We start from the raw sequence: 17,670 nt of genomic DNA on the forward strand, positions 1-17,670 counted from the left end.
GACTGTCGACTAATTTTATCGATCAATCAGAATACACTTGTTGATATATTTCTAAATGGAACTAGTATAGATCAATAACTTAAATACCTACGGTAGATACGTAGATGTAGCAAAATTCTAAATTTAAAATTATATAAAAATAAAAAAGCTATCCGATCTATTTTTTCAGAATATAATTTAGGGTCGAGATAGACATCAAATGATGAATACTACAGAAGCGTACATTTTTGTCAGATGAGCGTCAAATTCAAAGGATTTGGAATAATAATCTATTCATCATTCGGTATCTAGTCCAATTTATAGTGTGTTTTATGTAAAGTCGTATATATCTTAAATTGGTGTCATGTTATTTATCTTACGTAATGAAAATAAATGTGTGAATTTAAAGATAATTTGGCAAATGTTCGAGTAGAAGTCAATTTGTAGAATACTTATAGCAATTATGACGAGTGACTTTCTGACAGGGTTACCATTACATATATTTTTATATCACCAAATTGGAATAAAGTTCCTTTAATATTATATTGTTGATAAAACAAAAATACATCTTTTAATAGTGTACCACCATTAACAGTTCCAGTCATGTAGATTAATGTTTAATTATAATTAAAAAATAATTGTAGTTATGTCCTAAATTACGGGCCGACAAAATCTGTAAATGCCACTATATTAGTAAATTAGTAGCGGCGATTATATACTTTGTAACATTTTTTTAAATAACACTAATGAAATCCCCGCCAGATGTCACTTGATCATGATCTATCAAATATCTATTACTTACCTGCCCAAGCAGCTACTGTCAATTGCCATTTAAATAAACTCATAAATATGCAACTATATTTAAGATTTAATAAATTTATTTATACTTAATAAGTTACTTGGCCCTAATATAAAAATAAATAGACCAGAAACGGAATATTTTTCATGATTATGAAGTAATAAATCTGTCTTCCATACATTGTAACTATTAAATAATTGTGTACCTAAACGTGAAAATAAAAGTACCAACTTTTATAGTCTCTGATGGTATTCGTTTCATAATATGGCATTATTCATGTGTTTCGAATGTACATTCGATTGGCTTATAATTGTAATATAAATAATTCCCTTGATATTCACTTTATTGTTAATTATGAGAGTCACCTAGTCAACAATAAAATAATGTGTTATTATGTTTATGCACTTTATTGTCAACTTCTGTACAACATCAATTTTTAACCGACTTCAAAAAGGAAAAGGTTGCATTTTTCTTCTTTTTTTATTTTTTTTTTATTCGGTTGTATTTTTTTTTTTATATTTCTTACCTTCATCGTTAGGTGTCCAAATCAGTTGATTTGGAACATTCTTTTTTTATCTGAAAGGATTTACTTACAGATTGATTCCATAAAAATTTTTGTAGTTTAGTTTTGAAAACAATAACTTTGTTTTGTCCCATTTTTTTTTGTGAAATCCTATTTATTTATTACTTATATCGGAATCGCTCTTTATAATGTATTACAATGCTAATTCGCAGTAAACTAATTTTGTCGCTTTGCACATTTGTCGGGTTGGCGATACCTGGGTTAGAACGGGACGGGGTGGAAGTAAGAAACATCGATCAATAATATCAACTAGATGAAGCCTCACGAACTGAATTGATCATGAAATTCTTCATATAATTTCGAAGCTGAACTATATTGGAATTTGGTTATAAAACAAGGAAAACGATATCAAAGTAGTACAATTTTAATTCTTCAGACACTTAACGCGGGTTAATGATGAATAAAGTATCACTCACTACAAATCCAATTTCGAAACCAACACTTCTTCGCACACACAAAATTACTAACCGAATATTAAATACAAAAGTGTCTAATAAATTAGTGGTTTTAATACAATAAACTTGAATTTTAGATGCCAATAAAAAAGGGATTAACTATTAAAAATAAGAACTCTGAGATGAGATGTTATCTGTTTTTTTTTTTTGGTATTTTTAACTATCTTTATCTAGTTGATATTGTTGATTAAATATCTAGTAGTAAGCAGAACTCATTAATTAAATTCTCAATAATTATGGCAACATGCGAAAGTCCAGACTCACTAGATTTTTAATTTATTCTTGATTGTTTTATAGTTATACCTGCCAACACAGCTTGGCAGGGATTTGTTCATTAGAAACTGGATTGTAGATTGTGAATAATTTTTCATTTCAATTTTTTCCATTATAATATAGTTGGTACTCTAGAATAAGAACTTAGTTACTACTATATTTTTGGAATAACTAGAGTGAATCAACTTTGGACAATGAAAATGTGAAATTTCATTATTTTTTCTTTCTTTTACAAAATGGCTATTCTATGAGATATAGCTTATTAAAATAAAAATTAATTTATATTAAATACCAAAGAAAAGACATATTGTTTAAAGCAAATTGTATTCTTTATAAAAATATAAAAGTATAATTTATTTGCTAGTCTGTGTAGTACTTATAAGTTAATAGTTAAGTTACATGAATTGTTACGCTAAATATTATTAACTTTCCTCGCTATATTTGTGTATTATTTACCTGTTAAACATGTATTGTGGAGACGAAATTGAATTTCGTGAACATTAGTGATAATAATGGCGAGCTTTACTGCCTTTTATCGCGTGATATTTGCAATCCAAATGACTATATGAACTGTTTCTTGAAAAGTATTTTTATAAGAAAATCGATTTCTATAAAAACTAAATACAATATTTTAGCCAATTAGGAGCAATACTATGCCTAATAACATAATTTACACAATTAAATATGTATACTTGACATATTTAATGGGTATTCAATAGTTACAGTGCATTTTTCGAACACCAACATTTACTCTACATTTTTAGTTACATTTTTTGCTTGTACGTTGTTGTATTGCCATTCAACACAGGCCCAGCCCTTAACACCGTTCACTTCAACAGTAGACCAGCGCTCGTAGAACTTTGCCTCCCTATCTTTGCCGATATAAAAGGTTTCTTCGTCATCGACTTTCACACGTACGGCAAATAATTCCCAACCTTTGGAAGAAAGTTAAAAAAAAAAATATTTAGAAGCTTAGATAAAGAGTATGCTATTTATAAATATTTTTTTGGCATTGCACGCAGGAGTGAAAAAGATAAAGCATGTCTGATCTCTGATATCTCATTGTTTAAAGATTCCAGAGCGCATGTGATATTGCCTTCACTGGACTAAGCATCGCACGTAATTATTACTAGGTATATGTTATTCTAAACATAAATAAATATAGGGCATACCAGCTTCGAAAACAAATCCATAATCTTTTGGCAGGATCTGATCCTCTCCGTGTTGATACAATTGAAAGTCGCACGAATCTATTGGAAATACTTTCTGGTCGGATTGACGACAGTAGTAACCAATCGTTAAGCTAAAATAATTAATACATGCTAAATTAAAAAAAAAAAAGAAATTTAGAATTTATTTTAAAATCTGAGGGGTAAGTCTATTTTTAAACAATTTATAGACTATCTTTAGTAGAATATTCAGTAAATATAACTCCTGTGATTCCAGATTTTTTGTCTCATAAATAATTCAAATGCAAATTTATGTATTTGAATATGCAAACTTGAATTATAATATATAAATATTAATACTCGTTATTTCATTGGATATTCATATTCATCACCACACTCCAGTGCCATCCCACTAATTGGCTGCATAACATAAAAATAAATCGTTCCGTCACCATATGTTACATGGATTATTCTCACTTAATTTATACAATAATTAAGATAAGAGCAATTTCAAATTACGGGGTCAAAGATTGTGTTAATCACAATATAAACTTACTTAGATAAAACTGCTGGTTGACACACGTTACCGACAGCAGCACAATCACCATTTTCAAGGAATATAAAATGATATACATATCGGTGGAATGTACGCCAATCTCGGAATCGACCTGTAAGTAATATTGTGCTTATTAAAGATTGACAAATTAAATTATTATTTACTATGTTGCTATATCCCGCGACTTCATGAATACTTAATATTATAAATGTGAAGGTGAGTTTGGTTGTTATCTTATAGCGCCTTAATGGCTTTACTAATCACTATGAAATTTGGTGTACGCGTCCTATATGACATGGAGAAGGACGTAGACTACTTTTTAATCCGGTCAGTTAATATAACCCGGTATCACGGACGAACTCGCAAGTAAAAGCTAGTAAATGACTATTAAAAAATGTTAAAATCACAGTTTACTTGAATAAAAATCTTTCTTTCCTTTTAAATCAGTATATGAAGTATCTTATATGTTAATTAAGGATACAACGTTATCCGTATGCTAAAATTCATTCAAATTCTTTCAGTAGTATGCGGGTAACTAATATCCGAATGGATGATGTTACTCTTTCACGTTTATATAGATTTCAGGATTTATAAATATGTATACACATATATATTTGTGCAAATATAATAATAGATATTTATTTAATATTTGGAATTTTCGCTTTTGTAATGACAGCAGGAAGTAAGATACAATGGTGTAACAAAATGCAATGTGTAAAACTTCATTTTCAGAAGAGGACAGGACAACAGAATTTGTTAGCTTGCTTTAATTCTAGCATATTAGATAAAGTGATATGTCATTCTAGGATGGTAACAATATATTACAGCTTTATTCCTGCCTAAAGTCGACTAAAAACTTATTCAAACTCATAAAGTGGAATAATTACCGAAAGTGTGGTCTCTAACACAAGGCACGTCCAAAATATGTTCATTTCCATTTATTGATACAGTGCCTTTAATGGAACCCATTTGCTCGTAATGAGTTTGATGTAACCTAAAAAGATTCCAATTTTATACACATAAAGTATATTATTGTATGCTGAACGTAAATAAATTTTATTCAAAGGAAAGATTTCTTTATTAGATGGAATATTTTTCATAAAAGGAATTGAACCAATCACAATAATTTACTTAATGCTGTTCATATTATTATACTAATAAATAGGGTCACAATTGACTCGATCAATATTTAATATACTTATCCTCCATGTACATCTACATTTTCTGTCAATAAATTTATTAAGTAAAAGATAAGGATGGTTAGCAATAGTCACTAGAGACTATTATTATTATTTATCGTATATATATTATTATATTATCTATTTAAAAAAAATTAAATACCTAGTCGAAGTATGTAGATAAGGCAAATAAAATTTTAAGAAAACATACCTTTTTAGCAAATTAAAATAGTCTCGTGACCACGGCTCCCTAGCCATGCTGCTAGCTAAGCACCGTGGTGATATTTGCTTATCATAGTTAAAAGGTGCCCATTGTGCACTCCATGTAAGGGTCATTTGTACGTCTGCTCTTTTTTCTGTTTCATTTCTAGGTCTGAAAATATTAATATTTTTTTTTAAAGTCAACAAGATTAGTTATGTATGATGCTTCTTTCCATTTTGCTTTTGTTGGATATATATATATATATATATATATATGTATATATGTGTATATATATATATATATATATATATATATATATATATATATATATATATATATATATATATATATATATATATATATATATATATATATATATATATATATATATATATATATATATATATATATATATATATATATATATATATATATATATATATATATATATATATATAAAAGTCACTCAAAAAGATATAGGAAATCAAAGACCTACCTTTGACTTTGTTTTAAATTAATTAAATGAAATGTAACTACGACAGAGTAACAATCATGTAAACTTTTTTAAAGCTTTCACATTAATAAAATAGGTATAACATTGACCTAACATTCCAATATTATCTAGATACTTACTTCATTTCTCCATTAAATTTCAGCTCCCAAGTTCTCATAGGAACAAAATTTTTCAGTTCTATACCCTCTACACTGTACTCCCCTTCCTCAATAGTTTTTTGCTTCAGATATGTATCTGGTAGATTTGGTGACAATAATAGTTCTTCTCCTTTTATCTGTATTATAAATCAATACCTCATTAAATACGTCAATATTTCTTTAACAATGCCAACCTGCCGGCGCTGATGAGTCAGTGAAAATTTACACAATAGATAAGTAAACCGCACAACACATGTTTCACAAAAACAGGCGTATATTTTAGCTAACTGATATTTTGAATTTGTTATCGTATCATATCACTTTCCATCTGGTTAACTATTAGAAAATGTATGATTGATAATCTCATTACCTTCAGATATAAAAATGCATCACAAACATTTCCAGGTCTTCGCGCTACCCCACATATAATTGCGTCTCCTTCTTTTGACATTCCATTGAAATAAATTGCGTCCACTGCCTACGAACAAGAAATATTTAGGTAACATACTTTTATTCAGAGGGTCTTTGTAGAAGTAAGTCATCTGTATGGGTATATCTATCCCACTCGTGCTTCTGTTGCTAAACCAGCTGCTCTTGTATAGCTATGTGTTCACCTCAAGAATGAGATATGACAGTGAAATTACGGAACTGTAACACCTTAATCCACAGAAATGGCAACGTATGAGAGGTACTGTAAACGTTACAAAATATTATACAGTGTGAAGATAATGGAAGCGAGTCGGGTTCTAATTTCCATTAGAAAAAAATATGAACGAGGCCTAATATCCAAGCTGTTGTTATTCGACCGACTATGAAACCATTTTAAGTAACTAAGGTCTATATTCATCATTTTTGCGTACGTTACGCGACATCTTCACCAATTCTGATTGATCTGATTCTGATCTTCACCAATGATGATTGATACTATTGACTCATCTATTAGTAGGTACTCTGTTTTTTAATACAATCTTATAATTAATGTATAAAGGACAAACCGTAAACAAATATTCATTTTATTTAAACATTAACCCTAAATAGGTTTAAATTTTCAAAATTCAATGCTAGTGGTAAATTTGTATTACTTTTTTAAATGAGTAGATATCACACTCTACGTAAATAAATAAGTTATTGATATGTATTTCATTTAAACAAAATGTTATACATACAAGCATATTTACCACCCATTGGATCATCATATCGGCCGTTATCTGTCCACTGCTGAACACAGGTCTCCCCCATAGATTGCCATAAGGATATGATTAATTAAATAATATGTTAATAGTGTCGAGGATCACCCTTGGGGGGTAATTACAAAAATAATCTACCTAATTATCGCAACGATCTTACCAGTGCATGATCATTAAGATAATACTTTTGTTCCAAAACTGCATCTTGTCGTTGAACGTGCACAATTCCGTCCGCACTGCGACCCAATTCTATTTCCAATAATCGCTTTAAGTGACTAACGAGCTAAAATAATGTAAAAAAAAGTAATAAATAATATGGTTCTATAATTAAAAATCGCTGCTTTTTTTAATATAATTAGATATTTTGAAAACGATCTAATCAAAGAGGTTAGAGGTACCTTGGTAAGTAGAGGTACCTCTAGAAAAATTAAGATTATATCGAATATTTATGTGCTATACATACATGAATAGGTGTTCATATCTTAGTTATTATAACAATTTATGGTCGTGTTTAGCAAAAAATAAATTATTTCAGTTGTGGCAAAACCAGTTATTTTTATTTTAAAACTAAACTACTGACCAAATTTTGACCATATTTCCATTGGACCAGTCTGTAATTATACTCGTATCCTTTCTAAGTAATCAGTTTATGATTGACGGAGTTATGAAGTAACGAACAAAAACAAATTTACTCCTGAATTGAGAATCTCCTTTTAAAGTCGATCGAAAAGGTGTTCAATTTTCTAGGCTGAGATATCACACAAGAATTTGGGTAGTTACAAATAATTAAAATAATATTATTAATAAGGTAGTTACCACTGGGAAATCAGGAAATCAAGCGTGTTTTATTTTAATGGGTGAAAATGAAATGGTAACCTCGCCTGCCCTATCGGAATACGGTAGCGGGGCACCAGTGAGAGATTATAGGTGCAGATGTAAGCAAATCAGTTGGCCCATCGTGACGAATTCATCAAGAATTAACCATGATGGTTTCGCGTGGAGATGTTAAGATATATTGTTAGCAAATGAGCTATTGGCTTCCATTACTAACAATCCCTTCCCTCCTTATCAAGCGTAAGTTAGGTATAACCATGACATTATATATCCTTAACCGGTCACAGATATACGGGTATATCTTATCTTTTAGCGTATACATACCTGCCTTATTCTTAAAAATATATACACTAAAACAAATTTGAAGTAGTAATTTTTATTTTGTAATTGATACACTCCAAAAATCGCCGGCTTCCGTCTCTTATTCGCAAATCTAAAGACAACCAGCAACAATAATGCTGGAATTAATGCCGATATAATTAATATTATCATTTTAAATAACAATTTAACCGAACACAGGACTCGCGAGTTAGTGATAACACTAATTTACTTGGATATAAATCTAGAGTTATATTTTCAGTGACCGGTTATAATTAGGTACTAATGGAGTAATAATGAGTATCTTATCGGGAACTCGTAGTAACCGATTCTTTATCGATACCATAAATAATTAGGTATTACTTACACAGAAATAGTATATTGCAGACGACAACGTGAGCGTGTTGAAATGATGCTGTTTACATGCTTTGGATACGAATTATTATTTTTAATTACACACACAAATATATAAACTTATATTTAAACAAATGCCATACAATGACGTCAAATATCTGCTCTTCATACTTGATTACCCTGTGTTAAGAGAAAAATAGACGTTTAATCCGGAATCTTCAGGAATAAGTGAAATTATGAAAATAAAAATTAAATCCGTTTCCTAATTTCTCAGATTTTCCGTAAGAAAAACCAACTCAGTACCACTATTAAACTCAGCAATGTATCTATCACAATACCACAAATACGTCAAGTAACTATGACCATAACCAAAATATTAAATATTGATACAGATATCTTATTCAATTTTAGTTTTCTGTACACAATAACGTCAGTCTTTAAATGTTAAGGCAGGAGCTAAAAATTCACAATCGCAGAAAGTAGGGCTCAACAGTTCAGCTGTGGCAAAACGTGGACCAATCCAAGTCGAAACAACAGCAATAAAAATACCAAGTAATGTATTAGGTACTTGGTATCTTTAGCTTTATGCCGTGCAGTCCCGGCATAGAATGGGCTAACCCTTAATTTCCCGTGGGTATCGTAAAAAGTTACTAAGAGAACTTAATGGTGGACGGATAGGCAGCAGTGTCCTTCTTAAAACAACAATAGTATTGTGAGATGCTGCCGAAAATTAATAGCTGATACGATATGATACGAATACTATCTTTGCTACAATATACAATCTTTATTACAAGTAAGTATTTATCTGAAATAGAAGCATTAAATCCTAAAAATATTAAAACTGTAATGTCTCACCAGATGGAGACTTTGTACAAAAGTCGATTGCTTGGGTACCTCTGTCCCATTCGTGTTTCAACCGTGAAGCAGTTGTGTTTGCATAGCTGTGTTTCGGTTTGAAGGGTAGGATATGGCGTGAATTTACTGGGTACAGAGGAATAACATCTAAGTCCTCAGGAGTGGCAACGCATGGGGGGTATCATGGGCGAAACAGTATACTCTGTTATGTCCATGGTACTGCTCATGTCTATAGGCGACGGTTACCACTTTCCATCAGGTGGGCTGTCAGCTTGTTTGCCATTCTAACTTGTATATAAAAAAAAGTCTATATGTCAGGTCAATAAAGTTCTTGGTATCCGAATCCATGGCTTCCGCATTGCATATCTATTTTACGAGTATGTTATGTTATATAAAGGCAATAATTCTTGTTCTTTGATAGGTAATACTGCCATAAATTGATAATTATTGTTTTTTATTACTTATATAATAATATTACTATAAGTCTTCAAAGATTATAGTGATAAATAGGAATTTTACCAGGATTATGAATAAATTTAAGACCTAAGTAACTAAAGTATCAAAATATTATAATACTTCATTTCAAAAATAATTGTATGAGTATGTATTTCCCCCCAGTATTCTCTTAGGAAATTCCTTCGCCTGAACACGACCACGTCACAAATTTATATAATTTAGCCTCTTAATTAGATCTATAAAGGTCCTATATAATAATATTTGAAATGCTTAGCTCTTTTGAGTTCCTTATTGTTGTTTAGGATGCCAGTACCAATTCATGGAATAATTTATACTTTCACGTTTGTACGTGAGATAAAAATATTTGTAACACACTGCTATGTACTGTACTAAAATTATAGATAGTAACGCTTAGATAAGAAATATGCGCCAATATCACGAACGCGATATGTGCATAAAAAATTATATCAAATGCAACACAATCACATGATAATTAATCATTTTACGAGAATAAACACAAACGTCGAATAATAATTCTTATCGGTCTTCATTTAACTACACGTGATTTTATACACAATTAGAAATTATTTGTTCATTAAAATTGAATAGTACATTATACTAAAGGTACGCCAATTAAACACAAGATTTGAGAAATGAATATATTTCTGTATTATAAATAATATGACATTATTCTTTAAATCATTCCGCAGTAGCCATAAGATGTTTATGTACACACTCTTCTTTATTGATAAGATGCGTGGTTTTATTCACAAGCTGCATCAAAGTGTTCAAATTATTTGACCACTCATTCAGACGGTCGGATGCATCCATATTCAGGCTGCAATAAAATTAACATTTTATATAATCAAATTCAATTAAAAAAAAAAAAAAAAAAAAACACTAACAGGTTGGGACCCTTTTAATTATCAAAAATTTAATTTCACCTTTTTAAAGATACAGTGACTGTCACATGGTAAATGGGATACCAATTTTGATTCTCGATTTAGGGCAATTAAACAAATTATCTTAGTAATAATTTGGGTCAGCTATTTACTGTCCAAGTGGACATTAATGAACTGTTTAATAATATTTTTTATAGTATATAAATATTTTTGTTTCATTGATGTCTTTCACCTTACAATTATTATTGTTTAAATTTTTTTTTAATCAACTTAGAATGGCAAACAAGCTGACGGCCCACCTGATGGAAAGTGGTAATTTTAAACAGGATGGAGTTCTTTTTCTTTTTGAATTATTATTTTTTCCTTAGAATTATATATACACCCAGTAACAATATTACCCTGAACTCTGTATCAAAATACAAAGTAGATATGATTATACAAGTTGTAAAACTTACCTAAAGTGGACGACTCCTGCAGGACGGTCGATTTTTGCGCGTACTACTCCGCTAACTACGAGCTGACTTAGAGCCTCTTCTGTCTCTGTTTCACTAAGTCCCAGCAACTCGCTCATACGTTTTAGCGTAATACGGGTGTAGTACATTGACATGATGCGGATGTTCTACGGAAATAAAATAATAATGTAAAAAATAAAACGAGAATAAAAAGTGGATATGACGTGGATTATTAGTGGGATTTCATAGAAACTATGTTAATTTATAACTGCTTGGCGCTTTAACAATTCGATTGAACTGTTAAATAATAAAAAAAAAACTGTTGATTAATTGTCTTGATAATTACGTTATGCGGATGATGTCATGGGCATAGAAAGTAATAAATGTTCCAAATATTACCTACATTTACTTCATACCTATATTTGTGTTTACAATAAAATATTATTGTGTTAAAATGATACGGTCAAGTACGATTCAGTTGTTAATGCATTAAAATTATTTTTGTCAACAGTAAAAAGTTCTATAAAAAAATACATACAAATATAGCAATTTTATATAACTTACATGTTCAACAACTCTATTCTTTAAATCATTCCAGCGCTCTTGTCCTTTTTCATCAGTAGAATCAAAGTATGGAGTAACTCGTAGCGTCTTCTCATATGTTGAACATAAGGTGTTCCATCTTATGATTTCAGGATTGATGAACAAGCCCAGGAGTTGTCTATAAACATATATATAAATTATTATAGAAATCCTCGGTACAGTGAACTCGCTCCATAACACCTGTGAAGAGTCCAGGAAACTTCTGGGCGGAGCTCGGCTGGCTGTACTAACCACGACTCATACATATAACAATTCAAATGAATGAAAGAAAAAAGAACAACATATACCTAGTTCAGCCAAAATTCTGTTACAAATGAAAATGATTTTTTTTTTATGAAGTAATGTAATATTACTAAAATTTATACCTACATATTTATTAGTCTCAGCAAAAAATAAAAAAAATATAATATTCGAAATGGGCACCTCTGTCTTTTATATCTATGGATTAACGCACTGTTTCCAAGACAAATTTCGCCACTGCTTGCTCCAAAGATTTTTTAAGAGAATGTCGTCGTGTCGTTTAGAACAGGCCATGTCCTCTAAATCTATCTGGGCTAGATAAGGGCCAGTCTTTAGCTCTTATAAAGTTTGGAACGTTGGTTTCAAGCCAGGCTTGGATAGTTGGTGCCTTGTAACCAGGTGCAAAGTCCTGCTAGAAAGTTCACTGTATATTTTTAAAAAGTGTATTGCTGAGAAGTTTCACTACACGATCTAAGATTGTATCTTGACACACTTTGGCTGAAGTTTTCACTCCTTTTTCACAAAAATGCAGTTTTGTGACTCCTTGATAAAACACGCCTTACCAAACCATCATTGATGAAGGATGATGATCACGTTATACCTTTCCGACCACTTGAGCAGCTTCTTTAGAACTGTAAGCGTACACTTTATTATTTTATTTATTGTAGTGTTCTTCAATTGTGAAATCTTTTTCGTCAGTAAAGAGGATATTGCTGTACCTTTCACCTGCATATCGCGACTGAAAGTGTTTTGATCGATCCGCTATCTTTAATTGTAAAAAATTATTTAGGGCAGGTCCTGTATATCGACCATAAGCACCGAACTTCAAGTCTTGTTTTATAATACGCGACAGAGTCCTAGCGGGAATCTTCATTTCTCGCGATAAGATTTTTTACTTCCTAATGGAGTTTCGACGAATTCTAGCTTTAACAGCCTTTGTAGTTCTAGTTCTAAGTAGACCTTCAATAGCAAAACTAAAATAGCAAAAAAGTTGTATAAAAATTAACGACAGAAAATAAAGTTTCTTTTAAAAAAAAAAAAACAGCACGCGGCCGCCCCGATCTGTTCTGGCCTTCGACAGAAGAAGTTATCTGTTGATAATACAATATACGAACATACGGCTGATGCCAAGCTTTTAAGTGCCTGAAATATGACCGATGGCTCCGTATCCATTTTGTGCAAGGTGATCACTGCAATCCTATTTTTTTTAACATCCCATTCCATATTGTAATTTGATAATGAACACGAAAAAATATGTGAAATGGCGCAAAATCGAAAGAAGTTTTTAAAATAATAAACATGTTCCAAATTCAAAATAATTAAAAAGTTGAAAACAAGAAAAGTTTTTATGTAACAGTATTTATGGCTAGACTAGTTATATAAATTTGAATATTTTTTATCCAACATGCAAATACAGATTCACTGACAAGTTGACAATCCTGATGAAAAGTAGTAACTGTAGTCTATAAACATAAACAGCACAATGCATATTACAAAATACAATGAACCTCTCATATATTGTAATTCTTAAGGATGGTGTTACACTTACTGTACTATCACTATAATGCCTCACTCTTCATGCTGAAATATAATTGCACAAGCACAGCTATTGCATGGCAAAAAAATAGTGAGACATAGTGAGATAGTGTTACAATCATGTAAATGACTTTTCTACACCAACCATACCAAAGGGAAACTCCTTTTAGTAATAGAAATTAGGAAATGGATTTTGTAAAAAAATTGTATACTTTATTACAGTAAGTAAGTAGTAACCTACTTGAGCCGTGTAGGTCCCGGCATAGAATAGGCCACCCCTTTCCCATGGGTGTCACAAGAAGTAACTAAGGTAGCTTATGGTTGAGAAATGGGCAGCAGCATTCCTCTTAAAACATCACCAAAAATCTAAACTGCAGTTACCAATCCACCTGCCAAGTGTGGCAACTATTAGCAAAACCCCCTTTATGGGGGAGACTATGTTCAACAGTGGACAGTTAACAGCTGATAAAAAAAAACCTACTTATACTCTGGCAGTTTGTCTAAATCCTTTTCCTCATTAAGCCTGTGTGTGAGGTCTGCCTGTTCATTGTCGTATGGAGCCAATATAAGGAATACGACGCTGCCAATAAGCGCATCAGCGCCACCTGCAGGCCCTAAGGCCCGGAAGTGTCGGCACACAGCAAGGTATTGTCCATTATGTTGATCAACTGCTATCATTAGACGATAAAATTTTTCTTTTAGTTCCTGAAACATATAATTGATTATTGATATAGATCAGTAATATATTCCAAAGTCAAATAGTTAATTAACAAGATTATGCTTATATTATCCATGGGACCTCACTTATAACCTAGAGCTAATGTAATACCTCTTACATCAGAGATTACAGACATCCCAATGAATGAAACTTTAAAACTTTCAAAAAATTATTTGCACTTGTTGTATATTATGGATTATGAACTTGTCAATCAGTTTAATTTTTAAGTTTCTTTTATACTTCAATAAGATTTGGCAAATACACATATACATTATTGTTCTAAGATAAGGAGAAAAAAGAAAGGAGTTCAGTTCTTTAAGTAAACTAATAGATTATAAGTAAAATAATTACTTGAGTGTTTTCTTCCTCAAAAAATTTTGTGTTAATCTTTTTAGATATTATCTGTGTACGAATGTAGTCTTTGATGGCCAGACACAATCTCATTTGTTCCAAGATAAGCTCAACTTTTTCACGTTTGTCCATTGACCCATATGTTTCTACTTGTAATTCTTGAATGATCTTTGCAGCCTCAGTTACATTTCCCTCTTCCTCACGTATCTTTGCTAAAATATGTGTTAGTCTGGCACGTTCAACCTCAACATAAATCTTGCCTTCGGTTATGGATCTTAATGTTTCAATAAGTTTTATTTTAGTCTCTTTATCTGGAGTTTTATCAACGTAACTATAACATTCTTGTACCATTTTAACAACTGCCTGTTTTAGTTGTGACCTAAAATAATCAATAATATATAAAAATATTGGAATAATGTGGCAAAGTAAAAAAAAAACATAAACGTTTTGACATTGTTTTATCTGTGTATCAGATGTAAATTAAAGAGTACTGTACTGCTTTAATTACTCACCTTCTTTTTGAAAGAAGAACAATATGATCATTTAGAGCAGACCAATTCTTGGCTTCAAAACAAATCTGTACTATTGTAACTAGAATTCTTGCAGTTGAAGCCATATCAGCACCCTAAAGATAATAATATTAAAAATATTTTTTTTAGCATACAAAATGGTAACAGAATTATAGGATTTTTTTCATACAATGATGAATGTTATACAGTGAATGCTTTATATAAGCAACCTCTCTATAAGCAACATTTTTTTTAAGCAACCTCTATACAAGGAACTTTTTTTAGTTCAACTGTTCTGTATAAGCAACTTGTTTTTTTTTTTTTTAAAGCTAAATATTTAAGGCCAATTCATAAGTAAAATCAGCTGTTTACAACAACATAACTTCAAATTTAAAAAAAATCTGTTATTGGAATATGTTTGTGTTTTGTGCTGCCAGTATTGAAGTAAATTCCTGTTAAATAAAATAGTTACTTGAATTCTGTTAGTTTCTGTTAATTTAAATAATTAATATTTTTGTGCTTTAAATTCAACCATAAAATATGTATCAGAAGAAAAAAAGATGTTAAATTTCATTAAAGGATAAACTATCTATTTTAAAGGACTTAAGATAAACAGGTTGATAATAAAAATGCTTGATATTGTAGTTTTCTCATCTTCACCAGTAGGAAAGCATATAGGACTATCAATGACAGAATTGTAAAACATAAGACAATAGAAAATCAATATAAAATTATAAAATGGCCAGTAATATAAAAGGTGTATTATGATGGCCAATAATATGCTACAGGACATTGAAAATTGTAAGAATGGGCAATTTGGTGATAGAATGGACAAAAGAAAATGACTTACCCTGCAACGAGCTTCTTTTGTTACAGAGAATAAGAGAAAAACTATTATAAATAAATATATGTAATTGTTTTCGTTTATTTTGGCAATACTAAACCAAAGATTTATAAAAATTTTATTGTTTAATTTTTTTTAAATATCGTTAATAAAAATGCTTATATGATAATAATAATGTTTGTTTTGCAAAATAAAAATGAATTTATTTATTCTACACACCATAGTTATTATTTTAGTTTAAGTATTTTTATACTCCTTTTTTTCCATAAGCAAATTTTCCCAATAAGAAGCTTTTTTATTGAAATTGGTTCAAATGAGATGCTTATATAGAGTGTTCACTGTATATGGTAAACAAAGAGGCTGTCAATTTTAAAAGTTACTTCCCCCAAGTATTGCCATAGATATTTTAATGCAAGACAACCAGGTAGAAACCTTCTTCAACTAGTATGACTAATTGATTTTATAATTTAATGTAAGGTATATTATGGATAGCCAATAAAAAATAATTACAGTTCTTGTTTGTTTCTCGAGGGCCAACAATTGATCTATAGCGTCCTGAACTTTTCCTTTGGAAGCCCATGATTTCCAAAGTGGTATTTTCTCATCACATGTTGCGCTGTAGTCCACCTAAAAGAAATATATTAATTTAAAATATTAAGTACATAGGCATTGTTTGAAATAATTTGTCAAGGAACCGTATATTATTCTAACCTAATCGCTATAACTTTTATATTTCACATTCTAATACTACTTGTAGATACTCACTTCCATTTTTATAATTTTACCACTGGCATCGAGACCGCCAATATCACCATTTGTAGTCATTTTTGAAGGGATGATTTCGTAAATGGGTCGCTAATCTGTAAAGTGATTAAAAAACTTTGATTATGAATAGCGAAATAAAAAAAATGCAAAATTCACATCACTATTATGAATATTAAATAAAAAAATATTAATTTACATATAAAAAAACAATTACATTAAACACCTGATTTAATAAATTTCAATGGATAATTGTAATTCGTTTATTACAAATAGTAAATGCAAGCTCATTTGATGTGACACTTGTAACAAAGGTTGCCAGATATGAATTTTGATTGTTAACCAAACACCAAGTAATTTTTCTTCTAACGATATGATTTTAAAGGACTTGTACCCAACTTGCATTGTCTTTCACTACGTTTTTTATTTGCAACAAAGTGAACAACAAAAAAATTTTTGATCCACTGTTAACTTATTTTACCTGTTTACCTTTTACCTTCTCTACTTCTTTTATTCCATTTTTGTCGTCTTTATTTATATATTTTATTGTATTTATATACCAAATTACAAATACCAAAACTGTCAAAAAAGTACTGAAATTTCTCTTTTCGTTTCTTTTCTCGAAAAATTTCTTCAAGATTCTTTTTTCCAAATAATTCTTCAAAACTTCGCAATTTGAAAACTTTTTATCCAAAATTGCGAAAAAAATATCCAATCTGACAATACTGCCAGTTACTAATGCACCAATTAAAATATTTTTTTTATTTTATTTACTATTACAGTTAATAATTAAATATTAAATAATATTAATAAAAATTATTTATTTTCATAAGGGGAAAAATGTCAGCTATTATAATTAATCTATGCTACGTTAGTTTCAACGGACATATCTACTTTAGTGATG

General features: G+C 30.2%; 2 protein-coding genes across 4 annotated transcripts; both read right to left on the reverse strand.

Annotated features, from left to right (window-relative positions):
* Positions 1 to 2,396: 2,396 nt before the first annotated feature.
* LOC113511642 (uncharacterized) lies at positions 2,397 to 8,825 on the reverse strand. The gene is made up of 9 exons (XM_026895321.3): positions 8,191 to 8,825; positions 7,193 to 7,315; positions 6,216 to 6,323; positions 5,828 to 5,982; positions 5,204 to 5,365; positions 4,702 to 4,808; positions 3,815 to 3,926; positions 3,262 to 3,392; positions 2,397 to 3,024 (listed from the first exon to the last, which is right to left on the reverse strand). The coding sequence occupies exons 1-9, from the start codon at positions 8,356 to 8,358 to the stop codon at positions 2,837 to 2,839; spliced, it is 1,254 nt and encodes a 417-aa protein (XP_026751122.2). The 5' UTR covers positions 8,359 to 8,825; the 3' UTR covers positions 2,397 to 2,836.
* A 1,669-nt stretch (positions 8,826 to 10,494) lies between these two features.
* On the reverse strand, positions 10,495 to 17,132 carry LOC113512068 (26S proteasome non-ATPase regulatory subunit 12). Of its 3 annotated transcripts, none has more exons than XM_026895851.3 (9): positions 16,993 to 17,132; positions 16,770 to 16,864; positions 16,515 to 16,631; positions 15,164 to 15,276; positions 14,652 to 15,030; positions 14,064 to 14,287; positions 11,768 to 11,924; positions 11,207 to 11,370; positions 10,495 to 10,687 (listed from the first exon to the last, which is right to left on the reverse strand). In XM_026895851.3, exons 2-9 carry the CDS (start codon positions 16,827 to 16,829, stop codon positions 10,549 to 10,551), a joined length of 1,353 nt encoding a protein of 450 aa, XP_026751652.1. In that variant the 5' UTR covers positions 16,830 to 16,864; positions 16,993 to 17,132; the 3' UTR covers positions 10,495 to 10,548. The 3 variants fall into 3 exon arrangements, with proteins under 3 accessions (XP_026751652.1, XP_026751644.1, XP_031765215.1); XM_026895843.3 differs by having other exon boundaries at positions 16,984 to 17,105; XM_031909355.2 differs by lacking the exon at positions 16,993 to 17,132 and adding an exon at positions 16,966 to 16,984.
* Between the last annotated feature and the right edge of the window lie 538 nt (positions 17,133 to 17,670).

This window comes from Galleria mellonella, unplaced genomic scaffold (assembly GCF_026898425.1).
Source record: "Galleria mellonella isolate WM207_F2 unplaced genomic scaffold, CSIRO_AGI_GalMel_v1 utg139, whole genome shotgun sequence".
Classification (NCBI taxonomy): domain Eukaryota; kingdom Metazoa; phylum Arthropoda; class Insecta; order Lepidoptera; family Pyralidae; genus Galleria; species Galleria mellonella.